The 15,873-nt window shown below is 55.7% G+C and overlaps 4 protein-coding genes across 4 annotated transcripts; 2 read left to right on the top strand and 2 right to left on the bottom strand.

Annotated features, from left to right (window-relative positions):
* Positions 1-2,237: 2,237 nt before the first annotated feature.
* GLOTRDRAFT_139744 (uncharacterized protein) lies at positions 2,238-4,227 on the top strand (the record flags this gene model as incomplete). The annotated part of the gene is made up of 12 exons (XM_007869679.1): positions 2,238-2,269; positions 2,342-2,376; positions 2,432-2,626; positions 2,707-2,936; positions 2,986-3,062; positions 3,128-3,135; positions 3,194-3,335; positions 3,389-3,431; positions 3,493-3,501; positions 3,555-3,592; positions 3,691-3,863; positions 3,925-4,227. 12 exons carry the CDS (start codon positions 2,238-2,240, stop codon positions 3,984-3,986), a joined length of 1,044 nt encoding a protein of 347 aa, XP_007867870.1. The 3' UTR covers positions 3,987-4,227.
* A 1,243-nt stretch (positions 4,228-5,470) lies between these two features.
* GLOTRDRAFT_111697 (uncharacterized protein) lies at positions 5,471-6,018 on the bottom strand. The gene has a single exon (XM_007869678.1). The coding sequence runs from the start codon at positions 5,893-5,895 to the stop codon at positions 5,506-5,508; it is 390 nt and encodes a 129-aa protein (XP_007867869.1). The 5' UTR covers positions 5,896-6,018; the 3' UTR covers positions 5,471-5,505.
* Positions 6,019-6,755: 737 nt separating this feature from the next.
* Positions 6,756-8,420, bottom strand: GLOTRDRAFT_139742 (uncharacterized protein; the record flags this gene model as incomplete). Its single annotated transcript, XM_007869677.1, has 3 exons — positions 6,756-7,677; positions 7,741-7,873; positions 7,932-8,420. The coding sequence occupies 3 exons, from the start codon at positions 8,418-8,420 to the stop codon at positions 7,451-7,453; spliced, it is 849 nt and encodes a 282-aa protein (XP_007867868.1). The 3' UTR covers positions 6,756-7,450.
* A 1,983-nt stretch (positions 8,421-10,403) lies between these two features.
* On the top strand, positions 10,404-11,048 carry GLOTRDRAFT_130888 (uncharacterized protein; the record flags this gene model as incomplete). The annotated part of the gene is made up of 5 exons (XM_007869676.1): positions 10,404-10,558; positions 10,616-10,652; positions 10,709-10,729; positions 10,799-10,891; positions 10,944-11,048. The coding sequence occupies 5 exons, from the start codon at positions 10,404-10,406 to the stop codon at positions 11,046-11,048; spliced, it is 411 nt and encodes a 136-aa protein (XP_007867867.1).
* Positions 11,049-15,873: the final 4,825 nt, after the last annotated feature.

Genomic DNA, 15,873 nt, shown 5'->3' with positions numbered 1-15,873 from the left:
GAACAGGCTCGACGAGCTCTTGATGGGTTCTGGAGAATTAGTTGCCTGGGCGTGTCCAGGGGAAACGCCCTGTTCAGAACGTCGCGTCCACGTATGTACTGGAGGTCGAGTTTGTAAGGCTCGGCTAGCCTCCCTCCTTTCAGAAGGACCATCGGAACAGGAGCCTGTACCAATGCAAGTCCTTGTATCGTCCAGACAGCTAGGAATAGTAGTGGGAAATTGCAAGCCAGCTCTTTTATAACGTCTTGAGGTAGTGAAAGCAGGGCATCCCCGAGAAGATAACGCCAGAGACGCAAGATATCGCCACAGGTAACTGCACGCCCCCATACGTAGTCCGTCTGTCAGACAGTATAGTGGGGATTCGAAGAGTTCCGGTGAAGGGAAGACCCGAAGTTGCTTTAGGAAAGCACTTGTATCACGCAGTGCGTTTTTACGTCTGTCTCCATGCTCCAGGTGAATTTATCCTTCGGGTGGTCGATTAATACGCCCACCCGCACCGTGCACCAGTGTGAATAGACTCGAAAGCACATCATCGGACGATGAAAATACCGTCCTTGTGATGCGCGCCGCCTTGAGCTGCCCTGACAAGGCTAATATCATATGCTTCCCGTGGAACTGTGCAGCCTCGGGCTTTGTGGCGGAAGCGGTCGCAAATCCCGAAACAATCCGACGCAGCTTGCACGACCCGGTGAGAGACATGACGCCAACAGCTGGATCTTCTGAAAAAAAAAATAGGAAGTACAAATTCCTTTGACGGCACGTACTGTTGCTCTAGATCTGCTCCTCTGGTTTGCCGTGATGCAAAGACGATGACAATTGACAGGTTCCTCCGATGATTCTGGAACGACTCGTCTAGGTAACAGCGTTGGCTGTATCGATAGACAGTTTAACACCGCGACGTTAGCAGCCTCTCATCTCTTGATAACTCGTAATTGAACCCCTACATCGCAATCAGTCTCGGGTTGCGTATCAGTCGATCCGTCAGCATACCGTAGTGCCACCCGACCTGAATGGGGACGGCAGATCGTCTCGGTGATGTGCGAAGCCTTGGTCGAGGGCCCTGCTTCAGCAGTGCTTCTTCACTCGCCGAACACTAATCCACAAGCCAACGAGTGGCAAAGTCTGCACGGTGGTTTACTCCGGTGAGCTGCAGGATATGGAGCCATCGTGATACCTTCTAAGCCTCCGGGAATCGCGTCACGACCAGCATGTACGCGACTCGTCGGACAGCTGTCAACTTAGAGGCGCAGCTGCGGGCTGGGAACAGTCAATCCCCATCAACTGATCAGAGCATTGCGAAGACGCCCGACCGCGAACGTTCGTCCAAGTGCCTGATTTGTATGGCTAGAGAGGCAAGCAGCGCTCCGGATCTATAGCATCGATGCTCCCATCCATTGACAACTCACCATTCAATATTCAGCCCCTACAATGTAATCAGTATCAGGTGGAACATGGAAGATCGTCGTGCTCAAATCGTGCTTACTCTATTTCCACCAAATTTCCACTCTGCCTGGACGGAGATCGCTGATTCCCACGATGATCTGCAGCCTTAGCCCTCCTCGACCACATCGTTTGTAGCCCAACCGTAAGCTGCGACCAGTCACTAGAGCCAAATCAATCAGGTGATGAGAATACCGAGAAGACATGACTGAAAAGGATTCTCCAAATGTCGGATTGGGACACTATCTATAAGCCTGTCCTTTGGCAATCATACTATTAATACGTCAAGTTCGGCCCAGGCACGGAGGACGCTCTCGACCGACAAAAGGTTATGGGTTTAGAACCGGCTCTAGGGACAAGAAGAGTCCCGGAATACGCCCAGGCACGTCTCCCGCCGCGGATTACAGCATTCAAAGATATTCGAAGCCGCAGGGGCGACAGAAAATGTCAACGGCAGTTTTAAGCTCTCAATTAATCATGAACGGAGCTGCGGGACGCTCGCCCTCCGATGCTCTGCTCCCATTGCCAGGAGGCCTGGAATGAAGAACATGAAATGGAGGAGAACGCTCCCCCTATCGAGGTGGCAAGTGGCGACTCGGCGTCGGTCGTCCCCGTCAAATTGCCATCAACGTACCTGTCCCATCTTTCCCACGGCACGTACCTCCGGGACTGTGGCCATCCATGGCGTATTTTAACCTGTGGAGGCACCAACGAGCCGCCCGACCAAATGCTGATACCCACAGCTTAAAGCGCATGCGTATGCCCACAGCCTGCAGAGGACGCCGCCCATCCCTCTCATGACCTCCGCGGAGAGCATCGCGCTGGATCTGTGAGTAGCCGACGTCTGTCTGTCTGTCTGTCTGTCACTGCGCGTCGGAGACTGATGCGCAGCGCGACCCAGCGCCGCCAACGACTATCTTTCCTTAATTGCGTTTGGTAAGTGCTGCGTCTGACAGCGGCACCAATTGGCGAATTAATCTACCTGATGCAGCTGTGCTTTACTACGACTATACCCTGACCTTCGGGATCGAGGTCGATCGGTTCTGGGCTCCGAGATTCAGCTGGGCTTCGTTTCTCTTCTACCTCAACCGCTATCTGGGGATATTCGGCCATATTCCAGTGATTCTCCAGTTGTTCAGAGCGTTCTCAAGTAAAGTGAGCCCCGCACAATTATTATACCGCGTTCGTCAGTTAGTGAACCAATGGACTCTGTAATTCAAGACGTCGGTGCTCTCATGGTCATATTACCCGAGCATGTCCTGACAGACCCCCAAGATGCATCCAGCTGCAGAGCTACCACCAAATCTTCTCCGTCGTCGTTCAAATGGTCGTCGGAGGCAAGCCATCCTACACATCCCCCAACCAAGCTAAACCCGCCTGAACTAACCCCCCTTTCAGCATGCCTCATCATGCGAACATACGCCCTATACGAAAGGGCCCGCTGGGTGCTCTGGTTCCTCTGCGGCTTCGCCCTCGGCGTCATCATCTTCGGATGCGTGAGTTCCCCTTTGCCCTCCCAGTCGAACCTCACTCACCGTCGCACAGTGGGCGATTACAGGGAAACACACAGAACCCGTTCCTATAGAGGGCATAGGATGCAACACCACGCTCGCCGCCGACCAGTGCGTATCTGCGTCTTCACTGCCTGCGCAACACTACTCCTCGCTGACGAGAATACTCGTTGCAGGGGCATTCGTGAGTCCTTGGTACACTGGAATCACCCAGCGACGTATCTCAGATGAACGCCTGCCAGATCTCGCAATCGCGTGGAGCGGCATGACCGCGTTCGATTTCGTCATCTTCGTCCTCACCGTGTTCAAAGCCCTGCGGACGCCCCGCGTCGGGCGGCGCACGCTCGCGGACGTGCTCCTGCAAGACGGCGCGATGTATTTTTTGTGCGTGTTGATCTGTGCCGGTCGTTCGAATGGGAGTGGACTCATGGGCACAGTTTTATGGTGTTTTCGAATATCGTGAACATCTCTACGTTCGTCGTGAGTGCTATACGACCCCTGTTCCTCTATCTCTCGCAGCTGACAATTGATTTTTTTTCAGCTTGGCGGGGTGAGGGGTACCCAGACGTCCTACCTCCGCTCTATCCTGACTGATTTTTGCAGCCCCTGCTGCGCGGAGCGCCTTCCACATTCACAAACGTGTACGTACCTTGCCCTTGCCCTGCGCTCACCCATCCCGCATCCCGTCCTTCTCCGTCCTTGCTCACCCCACGCCGAAACTAACTGCCACTCCGTACAGCGTCTCCACGACCCTCATCTCCCGCCTGATGCTCAACGTCCGCGACCCCTCGCTGCGCACGCAGGCGCGCCCGACGACCTTCTCCACCGCCGCCGCCGACGACTCCAGCGGGGCGTTCGTGTCGACTGTCGTAGACGACTTTGGTGGGGAACAGGGGCACGACGAGGGAGATGGTGCGTGCTTTCGCCCCCGTCGTCGTTGGCAGGTCGTGCTGAGTGGTATTGCGAACATAAGGGGAAATTGAACTCGTCCCGCGACGGAGGAGGATGTTCGAGTTCGGGAAGTATAGAGCGTAAGGTAAAGTTATGTAAGCCAATGTATAAATCAGAGGGCGGAGGGCGGAGGGAGTGTATTTTATTGTTAGTGTAAGTGAGACGGTGTCATGTTTATACCCGCGTTACGATTGGCTGCGATACGCAGTGTATGTTTGGTTTGTAGATGTACTTACGTTGTATGCATGGAAGGATGCAGGATAGCAGTATCGTCGCATTGATGGGGAGTATGTACGCTGGCCAGATTGGAATTACCGTTCACAGCAGGTTCAGGTGAGGGCGAGAGGCGTATGGTGTGGGGTAGCAGAAGGATGCTAGAAGCGCGGCCGCCAACATCGGTAGCGACGTGTGATGAACAGAGGGGGCCGGAGGGCTCTCTGTTTTCCTGGCCAGCTGGTCTCATGATAGTCTACAGAGTATCATAAGGAAGACCGACGCGGAGACCGAGAGGAGGGCCCGGATGGACAGTTCTCTGGATGATACAGAGATGCGCGCGGATAGGAAGCGAGGATGGGCTGAGTCGCAGCGCTGGAGGGTCATGCGCTTGCGGTAGCGAACAAGTAACCTGCGCCGTGCTCCTCGGAATGCAACAGTGCACTCGAGATCATTTTTGCGAGGATCAGATGGGCCGCAGGTATACCAGAGAAATATTTATCACCGACCTTGAGGTCCTATCATCCCGGTCCATTCAACTGCAAGCCTGTTCGGAATACGGACGAGGCGTTACGGGGAGCGCAGAGAGCAGCCAATTAAAGGGGACTCGTCCGGGAGTGCTCTGAGCGGGATTTGCTACAGTGCGGTTTATTGACATTGATAACTCTGAGGCGCAGGGGGTGGTGGACATACAATGATGGGCAAGTACACTAGATGGGAGGGATTGAAACCAAGTCGGACAGTACTACGAGTAGGGTGGCAACGTCCAGCGACGCGTGCTCTGCTACTCGCCGTTCTCATCGACGCGACTGAGCCTAAGCAGCACGAGCCGACATTGATCAAAACGCCGACGCCCTATCACAGCACCCCTTACTCTCGGACTCTGTCATGGCGTGCGACAAGCAAGCACGCGTCCGAGTCTGTCTGACGCCCTTCGGATTCCCTGCTGCGAGTCTATCACTTCCCCCTATTTCCCCCGATTATTATTTCCCAGCAGCCTGCGGTTTGCCCTCAACGACGACGACGACGACGGCGACCACGCGCACGCCAGTGTCCTCCTTCGTTAATCTCGGCTAGCGGGCGCCCCTGAACGCTCAAGCTCAGCCGTCCTCTCGTTTCACCACCACACTCATTTACCACCACACTCTTTCGCATACACGCGGGCTTGCACCGCATTCACCGACAATGCGCTCGAGACACGCTGCGCTCAAGCGCCGCCTCGCCTACGACCTCAGCGCTCGCGCGGATATCAACCTCCTCGAGGAGCGCGGCCCCTCGCTGATCACCCTGCCCTTCCCCATCCCGTCCATCCCCATCCTCGGGCCGCTCCTCTCCCCGCTCATCGGCGGAGCGAGCCCGACGCCGACGCACAAGTCGGAGGCTGCTGCGCCTACGCCCACGGGCTCTTCTGCGTCTCCGGGAAGCGGTACTGGCTCCTCCGGCGGGGGCGTTGGGAATAGCGGGGGCTCCTCGGGCGGGAGCTCGCCTGGCGACACCGGGTCCTCTGTAGGGAGCAGCGGTGGTAGTGGCAGCTCTTCTGGATCAGGTTCTTCAGGCTCAGGATCTTCCGGCGGGGGGTCTGGCGACTCCTCCGTGACCGCAGGCGGGAGCGGCACGTCCAACGAGAATCCCGGCGCTCAGAGCAACTCACCAGGTGCCCCCTCTGCGGGCGGTTCCTCTGGCAATGGCAATGCCAGTACGGGCGCACCTGCCGCCGCCGCCTCAGCTGGAGGAAGCGCGCCGTCGGGGGCTTCCGGCGGCGCCGCACCCAGCGGCTCATCCAACGCGTCTGGCTCGGGTAGCATTGCTGCCCCTGGTACGACGAGCACGTCTGTCTCCGGCACCAGCCTCTCCCCACAGCAGACACTCCTGAACGTCGGCGGGGGGTCCACGTACGTCGTCGACGGCTCCTCGACGCGCACGGCGGCCGGCGCGCTCGCCACGGGCACGCAGGCGCCCTCGTCCACGGGGCCGACTGCGGGCAAAGGCAGCGGCGGCGGGTCCGATGCCAACTCGGGATCCGGAAGCGACGGCTCCGGGGCGCCCGGGGGAGCTATAGCGGGCATCGCCATCGCGCTCCTCCTCCTCCTCCTCTTATGCACGGGCGCGCTGATCTTCCGCCGCCGCCGCCGCGGCGCTCGGGCCCGCGCAAGGAGGGACGGCGCGCGAGGGGGGTATGGGGGTGCTGTGGATACCGGCAGCCGCGCGTCGGCGATATCGCTCGGCGCGGACCCCTTCGCGGACCCCCGCGCGCGTCCGGAGATGGCGCAGCTCCCGCGCGCGGCGGTGGTGGACCGCGACCCGTTCTCGAACGCGCATCGGGTGTCTGTCGGGTCTGGGTCGGGCGAGGGGGGATGGGAGGGGGAGGGAGAGGGAGAGGAGGCGCGGAGGGGGTCGATGAGCGTGCGCCCGTTCTCGCCGAGCGAGGCGTTCGCGTTCCCGAGGCCGCCCGGGTCGGTGTGGGAGGAGGGGGAGGGCCGTGCGGGGTCGTGGCGCCGCGAGAGCGTCGGGACGCAGCCGCTGTCGACGTGTTCGAGCCCGTTTGGCGACGAGATGTCCGTGGAGGAGGACGTGCGGGTCCGGCATGCGTTTGCTGGCGGGCGGGGGGGTGGTGTGTAGAGGAGAGGGGAGGGGATGGGAGGTGTGGTGGTGTGAGATGGTAGCGAGGCGGGGGTGGGTGCGATCAGAGGGAGGGGGTGATTGACAGTTGGATTGGATTGGACCGGGCTCAGCGCTCGACGCTATTTCCGTCTCGGATGCAAGGACCACTCGGGCTCGACCACTCGTTCTGCTTTTTGGCAATCGCGCGGATGCAAGCAACAAGTCCTTGGTGAGGACGATCCGGCCAGCCGTTTTCTTGCATACTCGCGGGCCGCGGACGGCTGCATATATGCGCCATCTATCCACCCACTCGTTCATTATTGATCAAGACTATTTATTCGCCATCCGCATACTTGTATCCCGCCCCTCCATCATCCCCCGATACCTCCATTCTTGTTAAATATACCCTGCGGTCTTGCGTTGGCTTGTTTCTTCCGTGTTCTTGTTGTCTGTTGTAGGGTAGAGTTAGGGTGGCGTGTTGTCGTGTTTCTTGCTTGACTTTCAACAAGTAGAGGGCAGTATTACTACTATACTGTAGTCTTGGATGTGAATTTCGTAGAGAATGCTATGAATCCAGAGTTGATCCGTTCGTCCGGGTGTGTTGTTTTAGGGGGGACTATGATACAGGGAATATGATACAGATAACGATACGACGAGCAAAGCGACGAACGAGGAACGAGGTGAGAGCAGAGGAGCGGGGCGGGAAAAGGGGGGCTTGACTTTGGGGGCGGGCTCTATGACGCGACGTCCATGTCAAAGTCCGTATCCGTCGAATGCGAGTGCGAGGAAGGGCCCGCGGCACTCGTGCTGGTGGGCGGGGGCGCGCTGTCCTCGAGGTCGTCGAAAAAATCGTCCGCGAACGCCTCGAGGTCCTCGAACAGCGCCGCCTCCTCCGCGTACGCGGCCAGCTCTTCTTCCTCCAGGTCCGGCGGCGCGGGCTGGGCTTCTTCCGCTGACTCTTCTGAGGGTGGCATTAGCATTGGTTGCGGGAAGGGGGAGGGGGAAGGGGCAAGGGAAGGCGTACCGTGCAGCTCCTGCTCCCACCGGCTGACGTCCTCCATGTCGGGGTCGATGGACGAGCCGACCTCCCACTCGTACGAGACGCGGTACGCGTGCTGCGCCTTGCGGTTCACGCTGTTCATGATGCGGCGGAACAGCTGTCAAATCACAAACTGAGCCTCCCGCCCTTACGCAGCTAACAAAGTGTCCGCGTACCTCGTCGTCAAGATCCTCCTCCTCCTCCTCCTCGTCTTCCTTCCCATCGTCCATGTCCATGTCCGCGTCCAGGTCAAACCCGTCGCTGCTCGGCTCGCTCTCGTACTTCCGCCGTCTCGTGACGGCCTTCTCCCTTGCCCTGCGCGCGCGCTCAAAGCACCGTGCCTTGAACCGCTCGCGCAGCAGCGACTTCTGCGGCGCCGGGCCTTCACTCCCGCCCGACGGCGAGAACATCGCGTGCTGCACCGACTTGACGCTCGTCCGCCTCGGCTGCGCGCGGGCGTGCAGTTGCATGGGCGTGTGGGTCTGTGTTTGCTGCCGCCGGCGCTGCGCGGCGGGCACGGGCGACGAGTCCGTCGGCGAGGCGGGCGACGAGGGGCGGGCGAGCGGGGAGGACGCGGGCAGGGCGTGCGCGGGCCGCCAGGAGGGGTTGTACGGCGTCGTGGCCGCTTTGCGCGGCGTGGAGGGCAGCATAAGCGGGCTCGACATTGGCTTGCGGTGTATGGTAGCCAGACGCCACCGGTCACGCGGTGTCACGGACGCGCTGATGACTTGTTTGGCCGTGTTGACGCGTTCGTCGCACGCTCACTGCCGCACATCGACAAGGAAAGTACGTTCTCGAATGGTATCTGCAATATCCCTTGGTGTTTGTCTGGCCACGCTGGATCAGATCATGTTCTCTCTCACTCTGACGGTATGCCTATATTTCGCTCCATCCCTACCTTTTTCTCTGTCGCGACGCGCTAGTGGCTCGTCAAGTGAGCACGGGGGCGGGCTGGGCGCTTTTGAACTACATCTTCGGCTGGTCTGCTCGCTATAGGGCGCTGCGGTCTCCCGACTCAATCTACACCCGCCTCTGTATTAGTAACTGCACTAAATGCAATGCAGAGTCGTGAAAGCCGGATCCCCTTAACCAACCATCACAGCCATCTGGACGAGCGGTAGCATCAGTCCGTCCCGCACGTACTGATAGGGCCAGCCGTACGCGTACATGCCCGAGAAACGTGCTTGCACATCTCAGAGCGTAAGTGAGAGGCGCCGGGATCTTGTCTTCCAGGGCAGTGTATAGCCCAAAATGATCGTATCTCATGAAACCGAGAAGGAGATCAACCAACTCGCCCGCTTTCGAGTCCTCATCGCACGTAGGTGCACGCGGAACCCTGCGTTTACCGTCCTACTTGGTAGGACTCTCCTCGCGCGTTCAGCCCCGTCTCATTCTGGTCTCGCTGACAGGCTCAAGATTGCAGGATAGCTGACGGTATACCCAATACGCTGCAGTTACCCCCATGACGATCAATCTTGCGGCAGTACACTTGACGACTTCATCGTTTGCGTCTCCTGAAACCGTAACGACGGACTGGCATCTGGCGCCGGCGCTCGATCCGTGTTGCTCGTTATCCGGACACCCATTCAGTCCTGTTTCCTGGTCACAAGTGCATCCCTCCGTCGATGGGGCGAGGATGTCGCCGTGGAACTGTGGAAATGGGTACGGCCGTCCCGAAGATGCCTGGCGGTGAAATGATCAATTGCGACCTGTGGACCGTGAAAATACTGGGCTTTCGCCGCGGACCTTTACTGCTGGACCTTTGCGAAAGCTGCGCTCGTTAATGAACGACAGAGGGCCCTCCTCAAGCCGAACAGCGCTTTTGCCATTTATGGCGGGCGTCCCTTCGCATCGTGCAGTCTGCACCTGGGGACACAAACTATTGCCGCGAGGATACTCCCGGACACGGCACCTGATCCCTCTACAGGATCTCCATCCTTTGGCGCTGATTTCCTCAGGTCCAGGCACCCATCGAGTGGTCAGCTGCTGTCATGCTGAAGTGGATATTTGAGAGCTGCAACATATCGGTAGACATCGGAGTGGGTCACAGCATTCGATGTGTTGGCATTGAACGTTTCCAGGCACCGTGCCTACTGAACAAGCGCTCTGCAAAGGCGCCCTAAGTGGACGTGCTCTTGGCATTTGTGGAATTCTCTCCTTTGGACCCAATAAGGAGTTGTCACTCGATTGGGCGGATATCTACTCGCCATGTCTGGTCCTCCGACAGTAAGGATGTGCCGCGCGCGCATTCTCGCTGATGCGAGGCATCCATTCATCCACTGGCAGGCGAGCGGCACTTGCAGTGTTGAACCAACTGCGAGCATATGCCCCAGGTTCTGCCAGTCGGTCAGCTTGCGATGCGGGTCAGACAAGCAGCGACCAAGCGGTCTTTGGCGTCGAGTCCTCCATGACGCGTGTCTATCAAGACAGCTTAACAGGCGTCGGTTTCTCCGTGCTTTGATAGCGTTTATTGGCACTGCAGGACTCCGAGAGACACCTGGCGCGCAGCCGTTACACCGTCCGATGAGTCGAGGCAGTACCCACCCCCACCATTTGCTGTATAAAAGGCGGCCACGGAAAACCCTCTACGGTATCTGCATCCACACCTCCATTCATACATTCGTCGTAGCCCTTTGACTCATCACCAGATGTACTTCTCCACCCTCGCCATCCTCTCTTTTTTCTCTTTCCTGGCCGGCTTCGCCCTCGCAGCTCCCACGGAGTTCGCCCTCGAAGCTCGCAACGCGACTGGACTGTCTGCTCGCGACAGTAACGCGCGCTTGACGTGGTACGATGTCGGATTGTAAGCTCAAGGCCACCTTTGTGGACTGTAAAGTGACTTACCGGCATTCATGCCCAGGGGGGCATGTGGCAAGACCAACAAGGCCAGCGACTACGTGAGTCCAGCAACGCCGAACGCGATCGCACCATTTCAAACTCACATTCCTGTCAGGTCGTGGCATTAAATGCTGCTGTGAGTGTCGCGAGCACCATCGTTGATACACCTACGATTCCAGGCGGTGGCACTGACCCACAGCGGTAGGAATTCGGGTCTGGCTACCCTGGTCCGCACTGCTTCAAGCAGATCAAGATCACCGCCAATGGCAAGAGTGCCACCGCTACCATTGTCGACCAGGTGCGCAAATACGACCCCGTCGGTGTAGCAGTTGCCGACCGGATTTCATCAGTGCCCCGGATGCCCCAAGGGCGGGCTTGACCTCAGCAAGGGCTTGTTCAGCCACTTTGCCAATCCCGATGTCGGCGTTTTGACCGGCTCCTGGAGCTATCTCTGAGTCCACCGGGTCGTTCCACAAACCAAGGGAATCCGTATGCCGGGCGTACTGGCTGTAGCACTGGCTACACTGCTAGCTTGTATCAATCAACTGAAGCCATTCCTTTCTTCCCGTCGCAGATCGTTATTTATTCTATTTATTGCTCCGCGGGCCTCGCCATTTGTTCTGTTATACTACAAAGTATTGCATTAACCTTCACATCTGTAGCAGTGCTATTGTATCAGTCCTCTCAGTCTACTTAGTGATTAAAGTCTGCCGAGCCGCGCGCGCACTTCATGGCACTGCGGGCAGAGACCGATGTCCCGCCGCCGGGCATGCCAGGAACATCTCCCTGATGTGAGAACACTTTCCCAGAATGGTCCTTGCTGGACCATAACCTGGACATGAAGAATGTCCTTTGAGTGAACAAAGAAAGGTCTGCGGGACATTTACTATGGTCCCCAAAAATCAGGGGACATTTAATTAACATTGACCTTTCATTCTTTATGTCTGTATCATGTCCCGCTACGGAGCATCCTAAGAAAGTGTTCTCCCACCCTTGCCGTGAAAGATGAATGACCGGTGGCGGGACACCGGTCCTTGTCCGCTGTGTGGTGACAGGTTACTGGTTGAAATATTGGATCCATTGTTTATCTCAATGAACATACAATAGCATGAGCACCAGGAGGAACGGCGAAGTAAGCAGTCACTGGTCTTGCGTTTTAATAACAGACGCTCAGTCGGTGACAGAACGACTGAGGAAAACGAGCGGCGGCGACGCGCACGAAAAGTCTGCCCGTCGCGGGCGTTACCGGAACGCGGCGGGACTAGGTACACTACGGGAATCCCACGCTACGCTACGGCGGTCCGAGTTGTATGAAACGGTAATGAATGTTCAATGTTAACACTCCCCCTCAACGAGAATCCACCCCACGAACTAGGCTTGAAACTTCGCCTCTCAAATAAGACTTAGTAGACGAGCAACTGTCTTATAAGGAGGCTTGTTAATTTTTAGTATTACCGCCGCAGAAGTCCCCCTGAAGCTCACGCGTCTGCCAGAAAAGGCAGCCTCTTCTCCCCAAAACGGCAGGTGCGCGACCGATGGACTGGAAGCCTCTTGCCGCACTTCGGCATGTGTATGCGTGACTCTCAACAAACTCTCAATGTAAGGTGCTCGATTAGGCGAATTATTTGCCATAGATTAAATCCAGTAAAAGCATAGAATAGTCGCCAATAGGTAGCCTAGCGTAGGATGGGCATAGAGAGACAGAAACCAGGAGGTGAGCGGCGTGTCGCATCTGCGATGTCTAGCAAGGAAAGCACACATGGCTTACCATTGCCATGGTGCCTTCAGTACTAAATAAAGCAGGGGACGCTGCCTAAACGGGCACAAGGGGGGACTTCACTGGCACGTATCAGAAATGTTCACTAGCCTACCCACGAACAAGTCCCAACATCTCCGTAAGCTTCTTGTGTTGTGGCCCCTTACCCTTGGTCAAAATGTCGGCAACATTTTCTTCACTTGCAACATACTCCACCCTCATCTGCCCCACACAAACCACCTCCCGTATCCAATGCTCAGCAAGCTTGATATGCTTGGTACAGTTGGAGATATCGTCAGGAGAATGGATCATGCGAAGAGAACTCGTACTGTCTGTTCAACAAAGAGTAGGTCCAGGGAAACCAATCTCTGTCAGGAGTTGACGTAGCCAGAGAACTTCCTGACCCATGTGGACGGAGGCATAGTACTCCGCTCCTCCTGCTCATGATCCTCCAGCACCACCACCAGCACCAGCACCTTCTCGCAAGCGTGGTCATCAACCTGGTCCTCATCCACCTCCAGGTGAGCCTACACGCCGCTCTACCCACTTAGCAAAAACTGCTGCTTCTGGTGGAATGAGTGCAGACAGTGAGGGCTCAGGGGGAGAGCCTTCGGAGGTTCCTGCTGCTACACAATCTACCTTGGATGTGTCTGTCAGCAACTCTCAGGAACTCATTCCAGAGACATCATCCTTGGTTCTTGCTCAGCGCACTCTTGCGGGATTTTGGGGCGACTATGCCTTCATTCTTTCTGGAGAGGAGCCTCGGAACTATAAGGAAGCTGTAGAGTCTCCTGATGCCGAGGGGTGGAAGTCAGCAATGGTCAAGGAGTTCGAATCTGTCTCAGCCATGGAAACATTTGAGCTTGTCCCACTTCCTCGGGGATGCAAGCCTGGTGGTTCACGTTGAGTCTATGCTCTGAAGCGAGACACCAACAATGTGATTACTCGATATAAGGCTCATATTGTTGCTCAGGGTTTCTCTCAGATTGCTGGTGTTGACTTCACTGATATCTTCACACCTGTTGCGAAGCCGGAGTCCATCCGTGTCATTTGTGCTCTTATCGCCCAGCTTGGTGGTGAGATTCATGTTGTGGATGTGGATACTGCCTTCCTCAATAGTGAAATGCCTGAGGGGGAGTCTACATGCATGAAGCAGCCGCAGGGATACGTTGTTGAGGGGAAGGAAGACTGGGTCTGGCGATTGAAGAAGGCATTATATGGTTTGGAGCAGGCTGGTTATCTTTGGTACCAGAAGCTCAAGTCTATCATGCTTTCTCTTGGCTTCAAGGTCTGTCTCTCTGATCCTTGCATATTTGTCCGCAAGACTGTCTTGGAGTTCTCCATTGTCACTGCTCGTGTTGATGATCTTGGACTTTTCTGTTGTTTGACTATTGAGGTGACTCGTCTCAAGTCCCAGATCAAGTCCAAGGTTTCTATCAAGGACAGTGGTGATATCAGCTCTTTGCTTGGTGTCAAGGTTACTCAGGATCGACAGGCTGGTACCATTTCATTCTCTCACTGCCATAAGATGGACACCCTACTCAAGTCAGTTCGTCTTGAGGACATCAAGCCACTTGCTACTCCCATGCTTGATGGCAAGAAGCTCTCCAAGTCTGATGCACCCTCTACGCCTGAAGACATTGAATTCATTAAGAACATCCCATATCTTAATGTGGTTGGTTCTCTTATGCATATCGCTGTCATCACTCATCCAGATATTGCTAAGGCTGTCCAGAACGTTGCCCAGTTCATGTCAAATCTAGGCAGACATCACTGGAATGCTGTTGTGTATCCTTGCATAGCTCAAGGGCACTGGGGACTTGGCTCTTACCATCAGTGGCAAGGACTTGGATGATCAGCTCCTTGCCTACTGCGATGCGGACTTTGCTAACTCGCTGGATCATGCTCAGTCTACTTCTGGCTATGTGATCTTCCTTGGGAAGGGTTGTATTGCTTGATCAGCCAAGAAGCAGACAACTACTGCCTTGTCGACTGGAGAAGGAGGCTGAGGAACAAGAGATGTTGGTGGTGGCTCTTCATCATCAGGCCAACAATCACCAGAAGACGTAGAATGAACAGAAGATGAGTGAGAGGTTTGGCCGGATAGTTGTCAGAGTCGCGTTGAAAAATTGAATCAAACTCCTTATACTCCCCCTTGGCCAAAGATCGCTCCCAGCCATTAAGATGTTCATCAAATCAAACGTGGATTGACAAAACAATCTTCCTCTTGTATAGATGATATGCTTTCTGGGTCGTTGAATAGCCAATAAAGATGTACTCACGAGCACGAGCATCCAGCTTCTTGCACTTCGGGTCATTATCATAAGCCCAAGCCTTGCAACCAAAGCAGTGCATGAAGGAGAAGTCCAGCTTCTGGCTAGGGAACTGGACCTCAAAAGGACTCTTGCCATCAAGAGCACTGGTAGGCATGTGGTTGTGGGTGTAGACAACATAGGCAACAGCCTCGGCCCACATGGATAGAGGGAGACCAGAATCGATAAGGATGGTGCACACCAGATCAAAGATTGTACGGTTTTGATGTTCCACGACACCATTCTGTTCTGGAGTATAGGGTGACGTTGTCTTGATACAGATCCCGCATTCAGTGCAATAAGCCTTCAACTGCTGAGAGATAAACTCCTTGCTGTCATCGCAGTGGATCATCACCAGCTTCTTCCCAGTCTCCCGCTCCACCTCTGCCAGCCAATGCTTGGAGCAATTGAAAACTTTTGACTTGTGCTTCAGGAAATAGACCCGAAGCCAACGAGATTTGTGGTCCATGAAGGTAATCGCGTATCTGGAATGATCAAGCAAAAGGACCTGGAATGGCCCCCAGAGATCAGTATGGACCAAACCCAAAATATCAATATCCTCAATCCGACCACTATCCGATGGTGGAAAAGAGGCTCACATCATCTTGCCCTTCATGCAAGACACACAGAGAGGTAGGTGAGCATTAAGCTCTGCCTTGGAGATCCTCAACGAAGGAAATCTCCCCATATGGACCAGCGCTTTCACCGTGTCCATCCCGACATGCCCGAGACGACAGTGAAGCTGATGGAGTTTACTGGAGGATGTACTGGTGGAGAAAGACTTCTCTTTCGGAGGCTTGTCAAGGTGGTAGAGGTGGTCTTGACACTTCGTACCAGTCCCAAAGACCTTCTTCAACAGGTCATCTCGAATAAGATGTCCACCGTCTTTCTTCTCGAATAGAACACACCGGCCACCACCAAAGAGCATATAATAGCCAGTGTCATCGAACCGAGAGACAGAGATGAGTGTCGGGGAGGAATTAGGGATGTAGATAGTGTCCTGAAGCTTCACCAGAGTCTCACCACCCTTCGGATGTCTGGCGACGATGTGAGCTTCTCCTTGACCTTGAATCAACATAGTGCTGTTGCCAAAACCTGAGACAGTGTCAGAGTTTCTAGGCGAACAGGAAGGGAAGTTGGCGTGAATGGAATGAATATGGGAACTCGTTCCAGAGTCTATGATGGTGCTCGGGCTGGTACGCACGCTCGAGA

This window comes from Gloeophyllum trabeum (assembly GCF_000344685.1).
Source record: "Gloeophyllum trabeum ATCC 11539 unplaced genomic scaffold GLOTRscaffold_00010, whole genome shotgun sequence".
Lineage (NCBI taxonomy): Eukaryota > Fungi > Basidiomycota > Agaricomycetes > Gloeophyllales > Gloeophyllaceae > Gloeophyllum > Gloeophyllum trabeum.
The sequence above is the reverse complement of the archived record's forward strand: the minus strand, read 5'-3'. Positions and strand labels throughout refer to the sequence as shown.

What these genes read in the sequence shown, in the direction of transcription:
- GLOTRDRAFT_111697 (XM_007869678.1), bottom strand. Translation starts at nt 5,895, where the DNA reads ATGAGCCGCTGGGTGCGGCGCCGCCGGAAGCCCCCGACGGCGCGCTTC.